The sequence below is a fragment of the Rhincodon typus genome, chromosome 12 (assembly GCF_021869965.1).
Source record: "Rhincodon typus isolate 14 chromosome 12, sRhiTyp1.1, whole genome shotgun sequence".
In the NCBI taxonomy this organism is placed as follows: Eukaryota; Metazoa; Chordata; class Chondrichthyes; order Orectolobiformes; family Rhincodontidae; genus Rhincodon; species Rhincodon typus.
In genome coordinates, this window is record NC_063343.1 from 11,733,515 (window position 1) to 11,758,985 (window position 25,471).

Genomic DNA, 25,471 nt, shown 5'->3' on the forward strand with positions numbered 1-25,471 from the left:
CCAGACCCGAAACATCAGCTTTCCTGCTCCTCTGATGCTGCTTGGCCTGCTGTGTTCATCCAGCTCTACACCGTGTTATGTCCAGGTGAGTTGTGAATGACTTAGCAGCCATATGAATGCAATGTGGAAGAGCTGAAAAAAAAACAAAATGTAATCAAACCAACAACAAAAATGGAATGAAACAGAATGAAGCATAGGAATAAAGGACCAGGAGTAACAGCGAGCCTGCACTGCCAGTTGATATGAATGTGACTGATCATCCACTTCATTGCCTTTTATCCACTATTCCCTGAGCTCTTTACATTATTAATATTTAGAAATCAGTCGATCTTTACTTTCAACAAATTCAAAGACTAAGCTTCTGCAGCTCTCTTGGGTAAGCGCTCGCAAAGATTCACAACCCTCTAAGTAAAAATAAAACTCATCGCAATCCTAAGTGCTTCCTCCTTATTTTGAAATTGCATTCCCTGGTTCTAAATTCCCCAAACAGGGGAAATATCTTAGCTGCATGTATTTGTTATATCTCTGTTAGTATTTTGTTGGTTTCAATGAGATCACCTCTTGTTTTTCGAAACATTAGAGAATACAGGCCAAGTTTTCCCAATCTCTCTCAATGGGAGAGTCCCAACATCCCAAAACAAGTCTGGCGAACCTCCATTGCACCCACAGTATGGCCATAATATCCTTTCTAAGATAAGGTGACCAAAACTGTACATAGTTATCCAGGTGCAGCCTAGTCAAGGTTCCAAATAACTGATGCAGTACCATTACTCTTGTACGCATTCTCCTGAGCCTTCCAATGCTTGCTGAACTTGTATCATAGGCTTCTGTATTGAAAAAAAAAATCCCCAGGTACATCTACACTTTCTAACCTTTTACTGTTTGAGAAATAGTCTGCACATCTGTTTCTCCTACCAAAGTGGATAACCTCAAATGTTTCCAAAGGTTAAAATCAACTCTGTGTTGAATCCAGAAAGATGGTTAAAGATGATGTCCTGTTCCTTGAGCTTTAATTGAGCTTCATTGGAAAAATTGCAACAGGCCAAGAACAGAAAGGGCAGAAATAAAAAAGAAACAGAAATTGCTGGAAAAATTCAACAGACCTGGCAGCATCAATGGAGTGAAATTGAATTATTATTGAGGGTCCAGTGACCCTTCTTCAGAAGAGCAGAGCTACTTGCTAGGTGATGCTTTATGGATCACCTCTTTTCAGTTATCAAGCAATGCCCTGAGATTCCTGTCACTGGTCACTTTCAATTCTTCACCTTTATTCTGTTCATCTGTGTTTATAGCAAAGGACATGTAAGCTATGACCAATGAATGTCATGGGCCTGGAACATAGAAAAGTTTGTTTATAATGCTGTTTCCTCACTGGTGGATAAACCCAAAGTCAAAATCCCAAGAATAATAATGAGAAACTTGAGATAGGTGCAGATTAATAGGATTATCAATTTAAACTGTTTCTGCTCCACAAGTTTCTATCATATGCAGTTAAGCACGCCCAAAGACTGAAGACAGCAGTTCTGACCAAAGGACTATGATGCAGGATACTGAGACTCAAACATTACTGCGCTATGCTTTGGAGCAAAATGAAGATGAAATGATTTGAGCTGTGAAACTAGGAACTGAAGAAATGGATGGATGTACATCTGACTCAGTCTGTCACTCACTGGTCAGCTACTCAGCTCAGTCACTCGCAGGCATTCTCTCATGTCACTATCTGTTGCAATCCTGTGAGGTTTGATAATTAATGTGTCTGAGGAGCTGTATGGGACGGTTATTCCAGCTAATAAAGGCTGTGCTGTTCTTACAGCTACACAACTGCTGTTCCTCAAGACCTCCCTGTTCTTCCTCCTTCAGTTATCACTGGGACCACGGGAATATGTGGCCTGCCTTTTGGATGTATCTTTGAATATGGAAAACTTTCTCCCTAGGCTTCCACTGAAAGGTTGCTCCCCACCCAGTGGAGGGGGGGAGGGGGGCGCGATCTGCCATTGGCACAATGCCAACAGCTGGAAAAAATGGGCTGTAATAGGATGTTTGAATATTTACATTTGTTTTCTGATGGCAGGAAACCTGCCCAAAGTTGATCCCATTGTTGGTAAAATTCCCTTGTATGGTCTGACAAAATTCTCTCGATCACTGACTGCCTGGTAAAATGGAAAAACAAATCGCTCAGAAGCCTCTGTCAATGTTGCCTTCCTAAGGCACAGATCTGACTCATTGTACCTTCTTTGTACCTTCTTTGTCCACCAACTAATTCTTTTTCACATTTGCTGCTAAAAAGAACTGTTATGATAGTAGTAAACGTAGACTAAAGTGCTTTTCTAAAGGAAAAATCCTAACCTAAAATAGCTGTCATGATCACCTGACCACAGGTTGAGGTATATTTTGTGAAACAAGTATGAGTTATACAAAATTACTATTTCATCCAAGAACAGTGAAACCAGGCAATTAAGTCAGTGTAATGAAATTCACATCCTTTTTGGATCAGATGATAATTTCATTCACTGAGAGATGAAAGATTCACCTACCAGCTAACTAGCTAGGAAAGACAATGGAGTTAGACTCCAGAATACACATTGAAATATATTATAAACAGCTGCATTTGAGTAGCAGAACAGAGATGAAAAAGAATCATGGATAACAAGGTGTAGAGCTGGATGAACACAGCAGGCCAGGCAGCATCAGAGGAGCAGGAAAGCTGCCAGCATCGGCAGTTCCTACTATCTCTGAAAAATAAACATGTTGCGGCTGTATGGAACAATTTGTCTGAGGAAGTGGTGGAGGCGGGTACAATTACAGCATTTAAAAGGCATCTGGATGGGTATATGAACAGGAAGGGTTTAGAGGGATATGGGCCAAATGCTGGCAAATGGGACTAGATTAATTTAGGTTATCTGGTCAACATGGACAAGTTGGGCTGAAGGGTCTGTTTCTGTGCAACTCCAACTTGTGTACAACTCTATGACTCTGTGACTGGAAAATTAGTTTATTTCCCTCTCTCCCCATACCTGTCCCTCTCAGATATTCCCAGTGAAAAAGCAACTTAGGAAAGCAACCATTTGCTGAGAGTCACATATATCCACAGATGATGCTTCTGCTCTGGATACGACTCAGCAACTGATCAACTGTAGCCTCAGGTTTATAATCTAACATCTCAATGAATCTAGGATTTCTAAAATATGTAGCTTTATTTCAGACACTTGCCTTTTACATTTTTACACCCATGTTTGTGTGCAAATTAAAAAACCTTAATAGTTGGTTCCATCAATGTTTGGCAAACGACGTATGGAACTTTATAGAGGTTTGAGCAATGTTGGCTATAGCGAGATTTGTGGCAGAATCAGACAAGCAGTCTCATGCGGTTTGTCTTGACATTGGGAGCATTTGATACATATTTTAAGCTTTTTCTGTGCATGTAGTGAATTCCTCGCTCGGCAATGGTGTTGTCAATTAAGGAGGATTGGAACTTGTCAAATGCCTTGTTAAGACACAGCTTACCTCATTAATATTGAGCTTACTATCTTAGCATATATGCCAAGCAAGCTAGACATCAAATAATGTCAGCATATTAAGTCACAGCAGGTACTTGACCACTTCAGCTCACCATTTCCTCCAAAGGACCTCAGTGATGGACACAAGGCACCAACATTTTGAGGCATATGCTATGCGCACTGGCCACATATGTGCCACATCCACTAACCTTGACATCCGATATGCAAGGCTCTAAGAACCCTCATAGCACATCTTCAACTATTAACAATGTACTTCTGCATTTCAGTGCTGCACCTTGGACTGCATTGACATCTGTCTTTGTATTGTAATGCTACAGCAAGGACATTGTGCATTCAGGCACACCCAGCGCATGGATAGGACCAGGTTACCTCTCTGAACTCTCTGTTTGCTGTAACAGTGTTCACTCAATCTGAGTCAACTTGGATGCTCACAACATCCCTTCCTTGTGTGCTTTGACCCCTCAGCAGTGCGCAGCAGTATGAAACTGAGCCAGAAGGTTGGGGTTCAAGTCCCCCTTCCCAGAGGTCTGTCACTGGATTATCCAAACAGGTTGATTAAACAATCCTCTCTACATATGGGGTGAGGAGCTGAATAGTGGGCAGCCCACTATATTTGTTGAATTAGGCTTACTAGGGCTATTTTCCTTCTGGCATGAGAGAGTGGCAAGAGATGAAAGTGGCTGGCACAGATATTACTGTTGGTGCAGGTGTGAAGGTGTCCCAAGGAAATGAGTAGGCAGCTCCAAGGGCTTGCAAGGGATTGGCGGTAGGTGACAGTGAGTGAGGAAAGCTGTTGCAGGCAGTAGTGAGAATGATATAGCTTGAATCTTAATGAGAGGTGGGTTTAATAGCTGAGATAGAGTCAGTGTGTGGTAACAAAGAAGATGGTGTCACTTTTACTGGCAGCGTGGAGAAGGACATTGACCTTCTTCTGCCATTGCTGAGTATATCTCCAGGTGGCCGAGACTGCACGAAACTGGGTGGCATCCTCAGACCAGGCTAGCATGGTGTCATCTCCTCCACTGCTAGGCCTGGAGGAAGAGGAAACATAGTGTCTCCATGCGCCATGATTTCCAGGTCCCTCCTGCAAAGCATGGCAACAAACCACCCCCCACCCCGCATACCATGTCTGGGGCCAACGTCAAGAACCGTGCAGAGCCCATCTGGACTCGTGGTGCTTCCCAGGTGCACAACAGGCTTTTCAAGATGGCATGGAATCCAGTGATAGCAGATATCCATTGAGTTATTCTGGTAAGTGGGGCTAGAATTGGATGTGAGGGATGCCATTGGAGGCAAGGTAGGTAGTTAATGAGGTGCAACAGAAATTGCTGGAAAAGGCCAGCAGGTCTGGTAGCATCCGTGGAGAGAAATGACAGTTAACATTTTGGGGTGCTGCCAGACCTACTGAGCATTTCCAGTAATTTCTAGTTTTGTTTCTGATTTCCAGCGCCAGCTGTTTGGTTTTTAGTTAGTGAAGTGCATTTGGTAAGTTATGGTGAGAATTCTCACTCGGCCTCACGGCAAGAATCACACCAAATCTTGACACAACTTGCACTTAATCAAAAAAATTAAGATTTAGTCCTATGTTTTAATTGCTGTGTGCTAAACAAGAAATAAAATCACTTGTTGCAACAAGCAAAAGTAGGGGTTAAAAAGAGGGGAGTGATTTCCCCCTCCTCACCCGGTCATAAAAAGACACACTAGTAAATCTATCAACAACAAATGTTAGAGTGAAACAATCTTTGACTGGAGGAGCAGTTTCTTGCAAAATCTTCCAGTTCGCTTATCTGTATTTTGAGCAACAGTGTCAAGTGCCAAATAGGTACCCTAGATGGGTCATATTGTGGTATGTGGACAGGCCTGCTTTAGCATTTCAGCCAAATAGTCATTCTTCATATGTGAGCTTGGAGCCTTGGGAAAGAATCTGTCATCTGGGATATCATCAAATTTCCCTTTGAGAGGGAGGCATGTTGCATCTCACTCGTAATAAGAATAATCAAGAGGAGAAACCCCAACTGGTTTGTTTTTCTCTCCTTTCCTAGCACAAAGGCATTGAGGTTAATATTAGTGCCTAATTGAAAAATCAGTGAATTCAACACAAACCAAAGGCTGGCTATACTTTGATCCTGTTGTGTGTTATGTGTTTTGATATGCTTTTTCCTACTTCTCATTTCCTTTTTGGATGCTCATCTGAATTTCTGCTGTGGCTAGAATGAAGTCTTTTGGCAGTTGGAGAGTTATTCAGAGATTGAAAGACACAGGTTCTATTGATCAGGGAGTAATAAGGTGGAAAGGATAGGGCTATTGTGATGCAGTGGAAGTGTCCCTTCCTCTGTATCAGGAGTCCTGAGTTCAAATCTCATCTGCTTGGGAGATGTGTAATAATATCTCTGAACAGGTTGCTTACAAAATGTCTAAGGTGGAAAGGACAGGTTTTAAACACAATGCAAGTCTCTGATAGATACCAGTAAGTGTTTGGATTACAAGCACAAAATGTAGAAAAGGCCATTCACCTTATTGAGCCTAATCCCTCTAACGTATCATGGAAAACTTGCATTATTATGGCATCTTACATTTCCAGATTCAACACAGTTAAACTTTAAAGCTTAATCTGAATAACATTGACACTCCTTGATGAGAATACATTATAAGAGGAAGCTAAATAGGAAAAAGGAGTAGGAAGGGACATTGATAGGGTTTGGTGTCGGAAGGTAGAAGAAACTCTTGTGGAGCATAAACACCAGAATGAACCTGTTGGGTGGCATGCTCATTTGGTATATTGCTGCACAAACTAGTCAATTGCCTTCTCCAAAACCACCTCGTTTTTTTGATGAGCACTCAGGCAACTTGACCTTCCTTATCCTTCTAATGTGTGAGGTGTCAAAGAGAAGGGCATGCAATTATCAGTTGTTTGTTTTGTATGATAATCAGAAGATTAAGTTGTGTGGCTTTATTTTGTCTTCAAAGCACCGTCTCAGGAACAGTTTGTGAAATAAAACCTATTGTGATTAGAAAATAATGGAAAAAGATAACTGTTCTGAGGAGGATGATTTATCCAAGGAACACAATGGTAGTTTTGAGTAGTGCAAATTATCATAAAGTACATCTATTCCTCAGAGGCCCACACAAACTAATTACGTGCTTCTGTAAATCATAATACACAGCAGTTTGCTTGTACAAATGAGCAGATGGTGATTTATCTGTTCATTCTTATTTTCTTCTACCTTCCCACTTAATGTTTGCACATAATGATCTCTTCATTACATCACAGAAGATTCAGTCGATAAAGTTAACACGTAATACCTTTCATATTTAAACTGTAGATAAATTTCCTCACTAACCAACCAACTAATTGTCTGATGATGTACCTGGGAAGCGGATGCTGAATTAGGCATATCTTCTGGATTCAGATAGATTCATTGAAATCCAGTTTCTTTGAGATCAAGCAAGGGCTTGATTATCATTCCGAGATTTCATAAAATTGATTGATTAGGCTTCCTTGGTCCCTGAATGCTCTGCACACATTGTTCACTGGTATGAAACAGCCATTTAGTAATTTGTGGCCTCTTAACTAGAGATTAGCCATTCTTAAAACTTAGACTGACTGCTTCTTAGATTAAGTTTAACTGCTTTTCTGACTTACTATCTTTCTCTTTCTTCTCTTCATCTTTTGCTGCCAAAGGTTTTGTAGTTAAAGTTCCTTTTACATCCATCTGCAGCCACTATCATCACATGGTTACAACTATTATGTTGCTGTTTGTGGAGCTTGAAACAAATGACTAAGCTGCCACATTTATGCTCTAAAGACAAATCACTGAAACTTTTCATCTTGCAGTCATCAGAACAACCGCAATAATGCCAATTTTCAGATTATTACAATTTATAATACAGGAACTCCGATCAAGGCATTACTATGGTGAAAGGAAGAAGCAAAGAAACAAACAAGAAGCAAGAAAATTTTGTCAGGTGTGTCCAGGATGGATTTCTGACTCAGTATGTAGGTAGGCCAACTAGAGGGGAGGCCATATTGGATTTGATGCTTTGCAATGAACCAGGCCAGGTGTCAGATCTCTCGGTGGGAGAGCATTTTGGTGATAGAAATCACAACTCCCTGACCTTTATTATAGTCATGGAGAGGGATAGGAGCAGATAGTGTAGGAAAGTATTTAACTGGGGAGGGGGAATTACAATGCTATTAGGCAGGAACTGCTGAGCATAAATTGGGAACAGATGTGCTGAGGGAAATGCATGACATAAGTGTGGAGGTTGTTTCAGGAGCATTTGCTATGAGTACTGGATAGGTTTGTCCCACTGAGGCAAGGAAGGGATGGTATGGTGAAGGAACTTTGGATGACAAGACATGTGAAACATCTAGTCAAGAGGAAGAAGGAGGCTTACTTAAGGCCGAGGAAGCAAAGATTGGACAGGGCTGTAGAGGGTTACAAGGTAGGTAGGAAGGAACTGAAGAATGGACTTCACAGAGTTAGAAAGGGGCATGAAAAAGCCCTGGCAGGTAGGATTAAGGAAAACCCCAGGGGGTTTTATACTTATGTGAGGAACAAGAGGATGGCCAGAGTGAGGGTAAGGCCGATCAGGGATAGTTGAGGGAACTTGTGCCTGGAGTCGGACGAGGTAGGAAAGGTCCTTAATGAATACTTTGCTTCAGTATTCACCAGTGAGAGGGACTTTGTAGTTTGTGAGGACAGTGTGAAACAGGCTGATATGCTCGAACAGATTGATGTTAGGAAGGAGGATGTGCTAGAAAGTTTGAAAAAATGAGGATCGATAAGTCCCCTGAGCCAGATGGGATATACCAAGGTCATTTCGGGAAGCGAGGGAAGAGATTGCTGCCCCTTTGGCAATGATCTTTGCGTCCTCATTGTCCACTGGAGTAGTACCAGATGACTGGAGGGTGGCAAGTGTTGTTCCCTTTTTCAGGAAAGGGAATAGGGATAATCCTGGGAATTACAGACCAGTCAGTCTCATTTCTGTGGTGGGCAAATTATTGGAGAGGATTCTGAGGGATAGTATTTATGATTATTTGGAAAAGCACAGTTTGATTAGAAATAGTCAGCATGGCTTTGTGATGGGCAGGTCATGCCTCACAAGCCTTATTGAAATCTTTGAGCATGTGACAAAACACATTGATGAAGGTAGAGCAGTGGATGTGGTGTATATAGATTTTAGCAAGGCATTTGATAAAGTTCCCCATGGTAGTTTCATTCAGAAAGTAAGGAGGCATGGCATTCAGGGAAATTTGGCTGTCTGAATACAGAACTGGCTGTCCAATAGGAAACAGAGGGTAGTAGTAGATGGAAAGTATTCAGCCTGGAGCTCGGCGACCTGTGGTGTTCTGCAGGGATCTGTTCTGGGACCTCTGGTCTTTGTGATCTTTATAAATGACTTGATGAGGAAGTGGAAGGGTGGGTTAGTAAGTTTGCCGGTGACACGAAAGTTAGTGGAGTTGTGGATAGTTTGGAGGGCTGTTATAGTTTGCGACAGGATATTGACAGGATGCAGAGCTGGGCAAAGAAATGGCAGATGTAATTCAACCCGGAAAATTGTAAAGTGATGCATTTTGGAAGGTTGAATTTGAATGCAGAATACAGAATACAGGGTTAATGGCAGGATTCTTGGCAGTGTGGAGGAACAGAGGGATCTTGAGGTCCACGTCCATAGATCCCTCAAATTTGCCACCCAAGTTGATAGGGTTGTTAACAAGGTGGAAGGTGTGTTGGCTTTCATTGACAGATAGATTGAGTTTAAGAGCCACGAGGTTATGCTGCAGCTCTATAAAACCCTGGTCAGACCACACTTGGAATATTGTGTTCAGTTCTGGTCGCCTCATTATAGGAAGGATGTGGAAGCTTTAGAGAGGGTGCAGAGGAGATTTACCAGGATGCTGCCTGGACTGAAGGGCAGGTCCTATGAGGAAAGGTTGAGGGAGCTAGGGCTTTTCTCATTGGAGCAAAGAAGGATGAGAGGTGACTTGGTAGAGGTTAACAAAATGATGAGAGGCATAAATAGAGTGGATAGCCAGAGACTTTTTTCCAGGGCAGAAATGACTATCATGAGGGGCATAATTTTAAGGTGATTAGAAGAAAGTATAGGGGAGGTGTCAGAAGTAGGTTCTTTACACAGAGCGGGGTGGGTGCATGGAATGCACTGCCAGCGGTGGTAGTAGAGTCAGATACATTAGGGGCATTTAAGCGACTCTTGGATAGGCACATGGATGATGTTAAAATGAAGGGTATGCAGGTTAGTTTGATCTTAGAGTAGGCTATTAGGTTGGCACAACATTGTGGGCCGAAGGGCCTGTACTGTACTGTGTTCAATTAATTATATGTTCGACAACTATAATTCCAGATTTTCAGAATAATTCAAAAATGATACAAGGCTTGAAACATTTCCTTTTGTTTACAGGAAATGAATCCTTGCAAAGGATATTTGTCACTTCTATTTTTTCTGGAGCAGGTGGGACTTGAACCTGGCCTCCCAGTCCAGGGGTAGGGACACTAACACTGTGCAGAAAGAGAGCCCCTTCTCTGTCACTTCTTATGAGTGTAAATGTAACATATTAAGTGTTTGAATAATTATCTTAAATTGGTTGTCAGTGCAGCTATCAGCATACCAAGGATTATTCAATAAATGCTGCCTAACCATAGAATCACATCGAACAGTCGATGTGTTTGTTTGAGATTTGCAAGTGTAGGCCAGATGAGTGCATTAAAACGTAATATATGTGAAAACATTAAAATATTATATGAGTACATTATATTCCAAAAGTACTTTATCCACCTTGGGATGTCTAGATGTTTTGAAAAGTGTAATGCAAGAACAATTCCTTTTTACATTTTTTAGGAGGGTAAAAGCATACATGATGACACAGCATTTGTATTAGATTGCAGGCCTCACTAATGTAAGGGGCCTCATTGGCACACATGTAGCTATCACGGCAATCAGTAACAGTTTACTAGTATGTACAATTAAGAAAAGCTTTTATTGCAAGCGATACCCTCACCCTGGGAATGAATTAAAGAATTTTATTTTAAAAATTGGAACATATTACAACACACCTTTGGGGCAGTTCAGACTTTAACCTGGACCTTCTGGCCCACAGGTGGGAGTGCTGCCATTGCATCACAAGAGGCCCTAGCTTTCATTTTATTAATTTGCAAGTGAATATGATCTGCAAAATACATTACTTGAAGGTATGCTATGCAAATGATACTTGTGGGACTGGGTTACCTCCACTGAATTCTTGCTGTTAACACCACTGAAGGTTCTGAAACAAAACTATCTGCGCAGATCACATGGATAATTCTCGATTGCCTGAGAATCTTTTTGAAAATTATCAGTCTACTGTATCCTCATAGTTTCACAAACCAGAGAGAGGAACTCAAATATTCAGAAAATCAATGACATTGCCCTGTAGCCTTGGCAGAGGGGAGGAAGATGAAACAGATGAGGCTGATGTGCAGCTAGCATTATTGTTGCATGAGCCACAGATCAATATAGGAGCTAACTCTGCTGCTGTGCATTAATAGCTTTCATCCTGTTTGTACTGCATTAGGCCAATTGGGGTCAGTTAGCTCAGTTGGCTGGGTGCACCATTGGAGATGCAGTGATGCCAACAACGTGAATTCAATTCCTGGAACCAGTTGAGGTTACCAAGACGGGCTCTTCTTCTCACCCTCTACTTTGCCTGAGATGTGGTAACCCTTTGATGTGAGAGAAGTCCCATGGTTTTGACTTTTAGGCCCTTTAACACCCTGATCAACCTCACAACACTAGCTGGATGACTGTACTCTCTGTTCTGCACTTTTTACCAACAGGTTTATCCAGTACCATCTGAAGAATATGCCATTGATTTAATATCTTACTCAAGTTGCGTGTATCTCTTTCCTTCTCTGGCTAGCCAAGACCCTTGCATGTGTAAAATGTGAATTGTCTAGTGTCAAGTGTAATGTTCTATCCAAATGCCATGTCAGCCAGAGTAGCAAAGATGGCACTTTCTTGGCACAAATACTTGTTGCATGCTTAGTGCAGGCACTTTGTTAACCTTACCTTTAGCCTATACTTTTCCTCTGTTTCATCCATGGTTCAATGGTAGTGCTATTGCTACTGAGTCAAATGTTATGATTCAACTTCAGAGACTTGAGCATCTAATCTGAACGGGTACTTAGTTCTTTGCATTGCTCTATAAAACAGAGGACTCATCCGCCTCTCCTTACAGATGTAAATATTCCAATGGTATCGTTTGGAGAAATGTATGCAACCTCTTCTGGAATATTGGCCAGCAACTGCTTGTCATTCACCATGGTAAAACAGGTAATCTGGTCCTTCACCTAAGTACATAATGTGGAATATTGCACTGTGCAAATTACTAGCCAAATCCTTATTACTAAAATAATGATTACACTGTGGTCTGTGAAGCATTTCAGGACGTGTAGGGTCTGAATTGTATAACATAAATATAAGTTTGTATCTCTTTTGTTCTCATGACCAGTGATTTGTGGGAACCTGCAATTAGTCATTTCATAATTCATTGCCGTGCTTTCTGTATAAGAAATAGAACTTCCTTAATAATATATTTGAGCCCTTTCCTGATGACTGATGTCTCGCTGTTTTTTTTTTCTCTCTCTCCTTCCTTTCTTGATTAATGGTGATGTATCCCGCACTATTTCCTTGTCCTTTCTCTGTAACTTTCCAAATCTCCCTTTGAAAACTTTCCTCCCCATTATCTGGTTTAAAGCCTTTCTGTAGCCATGGTTAAATCACTCAGCAGATACTAGTCCCTCCACAATTCATATGAAGACTATCCCATAGTTATGACTCACTCTTTCCCCAGTACTGTCAGTGCCCATGAATTGAAACCCATTTGTCCGATACCAATCTTTGAGCCATGCATTCACCTCTCTGATGTTATGTACCCTATTCCAATTTACTCATGGCTCAAGTGGTACTCCAGACATTGTTAACTTCTGTAGTTCGGATTTTTAGTTAACCAAGCTGCTTAAACCTCTTCAGCAGAACCTGTTTCTTAGAGTACCTATGTTGTTATCCATGTGCACAACAATCGCATCCTTCCCTCCCACTCCAACATCCTCTCCAGCCTTAAGGAGATGTCCTTAATCCTGACACTGGGCAACCGTAGTGACCCATGCCTTAGCAGCAAGAAATTATGCCTATTTCCCTAACTATTTAAAAGGCATCTGGATGGGTACAAGAATAGAAAGGCTTAGAGGGATGTCGGCCAAATGCTGGCAAATGGGACTAGATAAGTTTAGGATATCTGTTTGGTGTTGTCGAGTTGGACTGAAGGATCTGTTTACATGCTGTATAACTCTATGACGCTATACTCATCCCCACTACAATCACATTTCATTTTTACTTCCCCACTTGAATGGCCCCCTGCAGCATAGAGTTAGCAACACTCCCTAAAGTTGCTGCTTTCTTTCACACAAGCTGCAAGAATCATGAACCTGTTGGGCAGTTATATAGTCCGAGGCTCCTCCACTGTTACCTTTGGATCCCAATGCCAGTCTCAATTGCAGTCACACCCACCTATACCTGACTACAGACTAAATCAGAAATACCTCTCCTCTATAGTGTAGGACATAATCATTCTTTTCTAAATTTCCTTTTTAATTGTTTAATTATTCTCTTTTTAGACTTTTTTATTCATCCATGGGATATGGGCATCACTATTTGGGCCAGCGTTTATTGCCCATGCCTAACTGTCCTTGAGAAAGTGGTGGGGAACTGCCTTTTGAACCACTGCAGTCCATTTATTGTAGGGTCATTCACAATGCTGTTAGGGAGGGAGTTCCCTGATTTAAGCGCAGTGACAGTGAAAGAACGGTGATATATTTCCATGTCAGGATGGTGAGTGGCTGTAGGGAACTAGCAAGTGAAGGTGTTCCCATATTTCTATCACCTTATTTTTCTAGGTTGTATGGGTCATGGGTTTGGAAGGCGTTGCCAAAGGAGTCTTGATGAGTTGCTGCAGTGCAGATTACAAATTGATGTATACTAAATGTTGTAGTGGACAAAGTTTACATTGAGGGTAGTGGTGAGTGCCAATCAAGTGGACTGTTTTGTCCTGGTTGATGTCAAGCTTCTTGAGCGTTATTGGAGTGCTCGCATCCAGGCAAATGGAGAGTATTCCAACACAGTCCTGACTTTGTAGATGGTAGATAGGCTTTGGCAAGTCAGGAGGTGAGTTACTTGCTGCAGGATTCCCAGCCTCTGACCTGCTCCCGTAGCCACAGTATTTATATGGCTAGTTCAGTTCAGCTTCTCATCAAAGATAAGCCCCAGAATATTGGTAGTGGAAGATGCAGCTTGGTAATACCATTGAAAGTCAAGGTAAGATGATTGTATTCTCTTTTGTTGGAGATGGTCATTGTCTTCATTTGTGTGGCATGAGTCTTGCCACTGATCAACTCAGTCCAGAACATTGTGCAGTTCTTGCTTCATTTAAACACAGACAGCTTTAGTATCTGAGACTTTGTGGGGTCAGAAATCAATGTTGAGGATTCCGAGGATAACTCCATCCCAAAAGTGTACCACTATGCTGCCACCTCCGATGGTCCAGATCTGTCAGTAGAATGAGATGTACCTATAGATAAATAATACTGGCATTTGGGGCATTGTCTGCAAGGTACAATTCCATGAAAATGACTATGTAAATTTGTGTTGGCACAAACCACTAATGTTATTAAGGAGGATTTCACATAGTGGTTAGATACACGTTATTGTCTTGCTGGGTTTTTCAGAGGACATGGAGAGTCTACCATGTTGCTGTGGATTTGAATCACTACAAGACCAGACTGAACAGAGATTGAATTGCAAGGGCCAGACTGAGAATGGTTTTACTTCTCTAAAAGACATCAGTGAAGCGAATGGTTTTTAACCGCAACGTATAATGGTTTCATTGTCATCAATAGGCTAGCTTTTAATTCCAGATATGCTTCCATCTCTTACGGTGGAATTCACATCTTTGTCCTTCAGATCATTAACTTGGGTGTCTGGATTACTAGTTTGGTGACAATACCACTAAGCTACCACATCCCCGAAAGTAGGTCATTCATAGCTAATTCTTCTTCATGTCACTTATGTTACAGGCATATTGTGGAACAGTATTCAAGCCTAGGAAAATAAGAAAACAATGAAGGAGGAAGGTTGAACCTGCATACAGTGAAAGGAAGCAAAACATCCTCTCAGCACATATCCTGCAAAGGCTGCTCAGAATCTTATATGTTTCAATAATATCATTTCCAATTTTTCCAAATTTTCATGAGTATAGGACCAACCAGCTCAACTTCTTTGTTCCGGGTGTAACCCAATGTACCTTCTTGGAACTGCCTCCAATGCATATATTGTCTACTTCTGCAGCGAGTGGGAGGTGGTTAGCTTGCTGATAGCTCTTGCCCATGGCATCAGGGTTATATTTAGAATGGAGGTTAAAATGAAGTAAAGAAACTGTATTTTTTTTTCCTGATGACCCTGGTGAACCAATTATGTGCATCCCATGAGATACAGACTGCTCAGGGAAAATATTAAACTTAATTATTAGCTCTGCTGGTGTCACTTATAAACCAAAACTACAAATACTATATCTGAAGTATTAAATGCTTGTTATTTTAAGCAAGTGAGTTTTTTGCAGCAAGTTCAACAGAATTTCAGAATATGCTATATTTAAATGTTTGTCATGTATTATTATGAGCTTTCTATTTTAATCATGTTATAATTTTGCAGAACACTATCTGTTTATGTTAGATACTTGCTACCTTTTTTAAAAGTGTCTTCTCAAGTCTCTCTCTCACGACAGAAGCTCTGTGAAATTTGAGTGGCACAGCTTGATTACTGAGGAGAATGTGCTTTGCGTTGTTCACCCTGTTTGTGAATGCATCGCCAGTGCTGACAATGTTTTCAAATTTGTAGGTGATGTAATCTCTGCTAACGAAGAGATTGTTCGCAGTTGAAGCCATGCCAAACGTGCATCTGAAAACCCTGATGCTATAACGCTTTTAGAATTCGGTCAATGTGATCAAATTGATAAATTTATCTGCAATGTTGGCACACAGCTTCAGTATAGCAACTCTCAGTTGGGGAGAGTTTATAACAGGATGGCTGGACTTAATGTGTTGAACAAAAGAACAAAGAACAAAGAAAATTACAGCACAGGAACAGGCCCTTCGGCCCTCCAAGCCTGCGCTGATCCAGATCCTCTATCTAAGCCTGCTGCCTATTTTCCGAGGATCTGTATCCCTCTGCTCCTTGCCCATTCATGTATCTGTCTAGATACATCTTAAATGATGCTATTGTGCCCGCCTCTACCACCTCCGCTGGCAACGCGTTCCAGGGACCCACCACCCTCTGCGTAAAGAACTTTCCATGCATATCTCCCTTAAAATTTTCCCCTCTCACCTTGAAATTGTGACCCCTAGTAATTGAGTTCCCCGCTCTGGGAAAAAGCTTCTTGCTATCCACCCTGTCTATACCTCTCATGATTTTGTAGACCTCAATCAGATCCCCCCTCAACCTCCGTCTTTCTAATGTAAATAATCCTAATCTACTCAACCTCTCTTCATAGCTAGTGCCCTCCATACCAGGCAACATCCTGGTGAACCTCCTCTGCACCCTCTCCAAAGCATCCACATCCTTTTGGTAATGTGGCGACCAGAACTGAATGCAGTATTCCAAATGTAGTCGAACCAAAGTCCTATACAACTGTAACAAGACCCGCCAACTCTTGTACTCAATACCCCGTCCGATGAATGAAAGCATGCCGTATGCCTTCTTGACCACTCTATCGACCTGCGTTGCCACCCTCAGGGTACAATGGACCTGAACACCCAGATCTCTCTGTGCATCAATTTTCCCCAGGGTTTTTCCATTTACCGTATAGTTCACTCTTGAATTGGATCTTCCAAAATGCATCACCCTGCATTTGCCTGGATTGAACTCCATCTGCCATTTCTCCACCCAACTCTCCAATCTATCTATATTCTGCTGCATTCTCCGACAGTCCCCTTCACTATCTGCTACTCCACCAATCTTAGTGTCATCTGCAAACTTGCTAATCAGACCATCTATACCTTCCTCCAGATCATTTATGTATATCGCAAACAACAGTGGTCCCAACACGGATCCCTGTGGAACACCACTGGTCACAGTTCTCCATTTTGAGAAACTCCATTCCACTACAACTCTCTGTCTCCTGTTGCCCAGCCAGTTCTCTATCCATCTAGCTGGTACACCCTGGACCCCATGCGACTTCACTTTCTCCATCAGCCTACCAAGGGGAACCTTATCAAACGCCTTACTGAAGTCCGTGTATTTGACATCTGCATGGCTTCCCTCACCTATCAACTTTGTCACTTCCTCAAAGAATTCTATCATGTTGGTAAGACATGACCTTCCCTGCACAAAACCATGCTGCCTATCTCTAATAAGCCCATTTTCTTCCAAATGTAAATAGATCCTATCCCTCAGTATCTTCTCCAGCAGCTTCCCCACCACTGACATCAGGTTCACTGGTCTATAATTACCTGGATTAACCTTGCTACCCTTCTTAAAGAAGGGGACAATATTAGCAATTCTCCAGTCCTCCAGGACCTCACCCATGCTCAAGGATGCTGCAAAGATATCTGTTAAGGCCCCAGCTATTTCCTCTCTCGCTTCCCTCAGTAACCTGGGATAGATCCCATCCGGACCTGGGGACTTGTCCACCCTAATGCCTTTTAGAATACCCAACACTTCCCCCCTCCTTATGCCGACTTGACCTAGAGTTATCAAACATCTATCCCTAACCCCAACATCCGTCATGTCCCTCTCCTCGGTGAATACCAACGCAAAGTACTCATTAAGAATCTCACTCATTTTCTCTGACTCCTCACATAACTTCCCTCCTTTCTCCTTGAGTGGGCCAACCCGTTCTCTAGTTACCCTCTTGCTCCTTATGTACGAATAAAAGGCTTTGGGATTTTCCTTAACCCTGTTTGCTAAAGATATTTCATGACCCCTTTTAGCTCTCTTAATTCTTCGTTTCAGATTGGTCCTACTTTCCCGATATTCTTCCAAAGCCTCGTCTGTTTTCAGTTGCCTAGACCTTATGTATGCTTTCAAAACATACCATGAGAACTCAAACTAGTCTCATTGGAGGAAAGGTTGGGAGGGAAGGGCTTCAATTCTTCAATGAATAATACAGATCCATGTTTTTATTACATTAAACTGTAGATTTTAGAAATTAATTCACAGAATGTGGTCATCACAGGCTAGTCCAGCAGCTTTAATTTCTAATTTAAGATTTAGATTTTATTGTCATGTGTACTCAAGTACAGAAGTACAGGAGTACAGTGAAAAGTGTTTCATGTCACCCTAAACAGCACCATCTTAGGTACAAAGGTATCTAGGTATAAAAAACTTCGGTACAAAGTAGTCAGAGAAACAGAGTTAAAATGTTAAGATTTACCTTCATTGAATAAGTAGAAAAAATAAAGAACTAAGGTAACAGTTAATATTAAAATCCTTCTTAATTTAAACTAGAAAAATAAAAGAATTAAGTTAAAAATTAGCAGTCTGATGAATCCTCTGTTTATCTCGCTTTCTGGGAGACTTCAGCTGCCTGTTCGTTATGCCTCTGCGGCATATACTGGGGGACATCCCTCAATACTCGCTATTCCTGCATTGGGCTGTGGTGCCATCTCTGTTACTGAAGCTGCCGCCTCCACAATCTCGTCCTGTTGCCTCTGGAACATGCCCGGGTGGGACCCATTCACGCTGAGAGATCACCACGCTGAGCTGAGAGACCAGCATGTCAAGCCAAGAGAGAGGGCCGAGGTAGTAGGAACTGCAGATGCTGGAGAATCTGAGATAACAAGGTGTAGAGCTGGATGAACACAGCAGGCCAAGCAGCATCAGAGGAGCAGGAAGGCTGACGTTTCGGGCCTAGACCCTTCATCAGAAAGTTCCAAGTCGAGATGGTTTACAGCTTGGAGGCACACTCACAGGTGATGGTGTTGATTTCCTCTAGGTGATACCAGTCACAGGTTTGGAAGGGACTGTCTGATGAACCTTTGGTGAGTTGTTGCAGTGCATCTTGTAGATGTCACTGTGCCCCAAGTGATGCAGGGAGTAATTGTTGAAGGTGTTGGATGTGGTACCAATTAATTGGGTTGCTTACTCCTAACGTGAAGCTTGTTTTGCATTGTTGGAGCTGCACCCATTCAGGCTAGTGGGGAGTGACTTGTGTCTTATAGATGATGGATGTGCTTTGAGGAATCAGTGAGCTACTCACTGCAGAACTTCCCAGTCTCTGAAATGCTTTTGTAGCCATAGTATTTCTATGGATAGTCCAGTTCAGTTTATAGCCATAGTTGTATAGTTATAGTTATAGTTGATAATGGAATAATCCCCATTGAATAATATGGAGTGATGGCTAGATTTTCTAATGTTGAAGATAGTCATTGCCTGGCACTTGTGTGGCACAAATGCTCTTTCCGCTCGTCAGCTCAAGTCTAGATGCTGTCCAGATCTTTCTGCATATAAACATGGACAACTTTAGTATCTGAGGAGTCACGAATATTGGAGAACATTATAAAATCGTCAACCCACTTTTGAGCATATGTTGGAGGGAGGGTCATTGATAAGCAGCTGAAGAGACCATGATACCATCCTGAAGAACTCCTGCAGTGATATCCTAGTGCTGAGATGATTAACCTCCAAAGAACACAACCATCTACCTTGGAGATATGACTCCAACCAGTGGAGAGTTGTTTACTCCTTCCCATTGAACCAATTTTACTAGGGTCCTTTGATGGTACACTGAGTCAAATGCTGCATTTATTTTAAGTTTATCCTTACATGCTTTCTTGAGTTCTGCTCTTTTATCCATATTTGGACCAAGATTGTAATGAGGTCAGGAACTGATTGGGCTTGGGGAATCAAAACTGAGTGTCAGTGGGCAGGTTAGTTTTTGAGTAAGTGTCACTTGATAGCACTATTGATGACACCTCTCATCACTTTGCTGATGGTTGAGAGAAAACTCCAGGGATAGTAATTGGCTGGGTTGGATTTGTCCTACATTTTGTGTAGAGGACATATTTGGGCAATTTTGCACATTACTAGGTAGATGACAGTGTTATAGTTGAACTGGAACAGGTTGGCGAGGGGCATGTCCAGTTCTGGAATACATATCTTCAGTCCTATTACTGGAATGCTTTTGGGGCCCATAGTATTATTCAGTGCTTTCGGCCATTGCTTGATATCACATGCAATGAAGTGAATTGGTAGAAGACTAGCATCTATGATGCTGAGGACTTTAGGGAGAGGCCAAGTTGTATTGTCCACATCACACTTCTAGCTGAAGATGCTGGCAAATGCTTCAGCCTCGGCATTTCCACTGAATATTCTGGGCTTCCTCATTACTGAAGATGGGATTATTTGTGGAATGTCTAATGAGTTTTAAATTATCCACCACCATTCGCAATTGATTATGGCTGGCCTGCAGAGGTTAGATTTGGTCTTGTGGTTGTGGTATTGCTTGCTGTTTGGCATACAATTTGTTATATATTGTATCTACCCCAGGCTGGCACCTCATTTTTAGGTTCTGAAGAAGGCTCACAGGACTTGAAACATTAATTCTTTTCTTTCCACAGATGCTACCTGATCTGCTAAGTTTCTCCAGCAATTTCTGTTTCCTTATGGTCCTCATTTTTAGGTGTGCCTGGTGCTGCATCTGAGATTCCTTCTTGCATTCTTCAATGTGAAGGCTTTGTCTCCACAAGGACTGCTGTAGTCACTCTTATCGATATTTTCATGGACAGATGCATCTATTTGTGGATAGATCAGTAGAATGAGCATGTTTTTCCTTCTTATTGGTTTCCTCACCGCCTGCTGCAGACCCGGACTAGCAGCTATATTCTTTTGGACTCTGTCAGCTTGTTCAATAAACATATTTGGTGATAAACTCTGACAATCCTGAGTACATTCTTTGCTCTTACCACCCTTACTGCTTCCTCTAAATGGTGTTCAACATGGAAGGGAATGGATTCATTTGCTGACAGTGGGCAGTAGTTAGTAATCAATAGGGTTTTCTTTGCTCATGTTTGACCTGATGTTGTGAGACTTTGTGGGGTCTGGAATAACTGTTGAGGTCCTTGACAACTCCCTCTTGACGGTGCACCACTGTGCTGCCACCTCTGTCCGTGGGACTGGACATACACAGGGATGGTGGTGTCCAGTATGTAGTCATTCTAACGGAATCATACCTTACAGACAGTGCAAAACTGTTATTTGATGAGTGTGGGACAGCTTAACCAATTTTGACACAAGCTCCCAAATATTAAATGGGAGGACATTTGCAGGGCCAAGAGGGTTGTATGTGCCATTGTAATTACCATTCTGTTTGATAATGTCAGGTAATCTGTACAGTTTCATTCCTTTGCTCAGACTTAGTAGTGGTTTGATACAATTCAATAGCACTTAAGAAGACCATGAGTTAGATTTAGGCCAGATCTGGTGAACATGGCATATTTGCTTTCCTGGATGGAAATGGTTTCATGATCACTATTTATTTCCAGATTTATCAATTGAATTAAAATTTCGACATTTACCATGGTGAGATTGGGGCAGCTATTCCAAATCATTGGCTGGGCCTCTGCACTACTAATCCAGTGACATTGGTGGAGCACCACCATTTTGGGATTTACCATTTGGGGTTGATGCCAAGTTTTTACCCTGCCACAGGGAGCAAGATTCTGAAATGCACGGGCTAATGAGAGAAATTAAGTAAGAGAAGAATAATGCCTTAACAGTCACCAAGGGCTACATTAAGTGTGAATAATAGTAAGGAAAAAATAGAGATAAGGGTAAAAAAAAGTATCAGGATGGAGGTAAAGAAGAGAGAATGGGGAAATATTAGTCTGTATTTTTAAGTTAGCAGTGAAGCAACAACACTGTATTGACCTCAATGAACTTTGCCAGTAAGGATTTTACAGTGTAATTTGCACCTTTTAGAACATTAATTTGAAACTTGGACTAAGAAAACTTCTTGCATCCACCAGCAGAGATGTCATCAAGCTGGATAAGTAGTGAATCACATTGAAAAGTACTTACAGACAGCAAACCAATCCTTCACCTTGTTCTAAAGTGATTTGACAGCCCAATTTGTTACATTACAACTTTTAATTGCAAAATGGATTGCATTTAGGATTTTTTGCTACATTTTCTTTAGCATCCGTATGCTTTTCTGTAGCTTTCCCTTATTTGGATGAATTTTGTATAAGATACACATAATCTGAAATTTGGTGCAGTACAGAGAAGTATTCTGCAAGGGAGCTGAATCCAGAGTAGGCATTGGTGGGTATTAGACCCAGTTTCACCACTAAACACATTCTCTGGGCTTGAAGTCAAATGATCATGAATCACAGAACAGAACTGTTCCAATTTTAACATAAATTGAGTAAACCTGTCAAAAGATATTTGAATGTTGTGTTCAGTTTAAGGTAATTAACAAAAAAGTGTGACGTCTTGAGTTGACACAGTAAAGGAAAAGTGCTTAGAGTTGGGCAGAAATGTAGAAACCTTTTAATGTCTTGATTTAACCAATTCACCACTCATCTGGAAGGATGCATTGGTCTTTGAGAAAGTACAACACAGATTTAACAAAATAAAGTCAAGAAAAAGATATTGTATTATGCATAGAGTATTATCAGAGGTAGTGTCCCCTTAAGATTAGACATTTGATTAAAATGACTTAATCGAATTGACACAGGGAAGCCATGTCTACTGGGGAGGGTAGTTCAGAACAAGGAGATACAATTTTAAAATTCAAGCTAAGTCATTTATAAGTGAAATCAGGAAGTACTTTTTCAGTACTTTACTTTTACAGAAATGTAGACCTTCCTCCCCCAAAAGGCATTGCTCGGGGTCAATTGAAACTTTCAAGAGTGCAATTGAGTTTTATACAGTAAATTTATTGAGGAAAATGGAGCTAAATACAGGTCTACCAGGATCGCAGTAAATGGTGGAACAGACTCTAAGGGCTGGCTGGCCTTCAGTTATTATTCCTACTCCTGGCTGGTCTTGCAACATCTATAGCGATAATTTGATGACAAATGTCAGCTGATTAGTTGCTGACTGAGAAGGGGGAGATGGCAGCCAATGCTAAAAATCTCTTCAATCATGACTATTTCCAGCAAGGGGCATTGGACCTCTAGTTTAAAGTGAATTGTGGCACCTGTATTACTGTATAGGCTGGGATAAGCTGATTTAGGGCAGGCCACAGATTGGGATCTTCCTGTTCTGTGGAACTAACTTACTCACTGGATAAATTCACCTACACATCAGTAGGGCAGGGGAGGAAATAGTTGAAACCAATGTGCCATTATTTCTAAAATCAATGATCATAGTAGCTGTGAAGAGTAATTTGAGGATAATTGTCCTGTGGTTTTCTTTCCTCTCCAAAGGGAATTGTCTCTAATCTTCCTTATTTTTACCTTACAGTGAGTTCATCAGAAGCCCCACTTAACTTCTATTGCTATTATTAACAGCCCTTCCAACAAAGACTGTGATTTGTTTTCTATGGGAATGTGCAAACCTACTGTATTTGGTACTCACCTCAAATTCTGTTCTTTGGTGTGAGATGTCTGAGGGTCAAATTGACTGCAAAATATTTATTGTATATACAATAATGCCAATATGGGTATAACATTTCTTTAAACGTACCTGTGTCTACAATGTAACCAGTGTTAAGAGAGGGCCAATATAGTAATATGGGGAAGCTGTGGACAGTAACCTCAAAGGAGTTTAATGAAAAGAAAGAGAAAGCCAGTGTCTCAGTTAAAGACTAAGGTAATGGAAACCTCACAGGACTCATCAAATTTCATCATCAAATGTTCAAATACTGTAGTGTATTAAATCTTGCTCATACTGAAAGAAGGTCAACTGTCTTTGGGCATCATGGTGGCACAGTGGTTAGTACTGCTGCTTCACAGTGCCAGTGACCTGGATTCGATTTCAGCCTTGGGTGACTGTCTGTATGGCGTTTGCATATTCTCCCCATGTCTGCATAGGTTTCCTCTGGGTGCTCCAATTTCCTTCCATAGCACAAAGATATGCAGGGTAGGTGGATTGGCCATGTTAAATTGTCCTGTAAATTGGTGTGTGGGCTAGGTGGATTAGTCATGCTTGTTACAGGGATTAGGTGAGGGAGTGAGATCCTGGGTGGGATGCTCCTCAGGGTCAGTACAGACTCGATGGGCTGAATGGCCTCTTCCTGCACTGTAGGGATTCTGTGTTACTATAACTAATACAGGTCAACATAAGATCATTGGTAATTAAGGTCTGAAAAAGATTACTCTAGCCAGTGACTTTTTACTTCTGGGCAACTGTCTGAGGCTGTTTACATTCTTGGTGATCTATTTGACTGTACAATGTTTCCTATCATATTCTGTCTATGAACAATACCACCTATTTCACCTCTACAACATTGTCTGACTTTGCCTTGCACTCAGCTCTTCTGTTGCTGAAACCTTCAACCATGCATTTGTTCACTTCAGATTTGACTGTTCCAATGCATACCTGGCCGACCTCTCACATTGCATTGTCTATAAACTTCAGCTCATCCAAAACTTCTGCTATTCTAACTTGCACTGAGTCCTACCTGCTTATCACACTCAAGTTTGCTGATCTACTTTGGTTCCTGCTGTAGGAATACCATGATTTTCAAAAGTAAATAATTCTCATTCTTAGTTTTTGTGTTCCTCAATAGCCTAAACTTTATCATCTCTGTAAATTCTCCTATCCCTATGACTCTGAGCATTTTTGTGTTTCTTTAGTTCTGGCCTTTTCTGTATCCCTGATTTTGATTGCTATATCATTAGCTGTGCATTCAGCTATCTGTGCTATGAACTGAAGAATTCCATTCCTAAACATAAACAGATAACTCTTGCTTAACAAGAATCTATCTACCTTTGACTTAAAAATATGCATGAACTCAGCTTCCACCACCTTTTGAGGAAGAGGGTTCCAAAGACACATGATCCTCGGAGAGAAAAATTCTCTTTTAAAAGCTATTTTAAAAACAGTGACCCCGTGTTCTAGATTCTTCCACAAGACAAAACATTCTCTCCACACCAGCCTGTCATGACCCTTCAGGATGTTACAAGTCAAAATCAAGTCACCTCTTACTCTTGTACCCACTCCATCCTTGTTGTCTCAATACCTCTTTCCTCACTTAAAAAGTATTTCTTTGATTAAATTATTGTTACTGGAATATTAATCCAGATTGTAGAATCCCTACACTGTGGAAACAGGCCACACTGATGCTTCAAAGAGCATCCCACCCAGACCCATCCCCCTACCCTGCATTTCCCATTGCTAATACACCTAGCCTGCATATGATGGGCAATTTAGCATGGCCAATCCACCTAACTTGCACATATTTGGACCAAGGGAGGAAACCAGACCAGCCAGCAGAAACAGGGAGAATGTGCAAACTCCACACAGACAGTGGCCAAGAGTGGAATTGAACCTTGGTCCCCAGCACTGTGATGCAGCAGTGCTAACCACTGAGCCACGATGCTGCCCTGATCTGTACAGCAAAGTTCAAACTCACCAAAATGCATTGTTGTGACACAAAAAAAATGACTTATTACTCTCTGACTTAAACTTTTTCCCCATAGCTGCAATTTCATCTTTCATGAAGACAGCATCTATACCTGACATTAGTCTGTTGGGTAATAGAAGTATGTGATGCTTTATTGTGACCTGCAGCATCTGACTCTTCTCATTTTATTCCTCCAGTAAATTTTGACCATTTCCAGATCTTAAGAGCAATTGGGAAAGGCAGCTTTGGCAAGGTAAGTGCGTTTCATCTTTGCTAATCTCTACATAATGATCTTTTATTCTTCTGTGGTGCAGCAGTGTACCATAATAATTTA

The 25,471-nt window shown here is 41.4% G+C and overlaps 1 protein-coding gene across 1 annotated transcript in view; it reads left to right on the top strand.

Moving 5' to 3' along the window:
- LOC109912174 (serine/threonine-protein kinase 32B-like) overlaps positions 1–25,471 on the top strand; it is an 860,354-nt gene that overhangs the window by 46,454 nt on the left and 788,429 nt on the right. Inside the window, exon 2 of the mRNA XM_048603938.1 lies at positions 25,335–25,390. Coding sequence (XP_048459895.1) covers positions 25,335–25,390 — 56 coding nt within the window. The remainder of the gene's footprint in view (positions 1–25,334; positions 25,391–25,471) is intronic.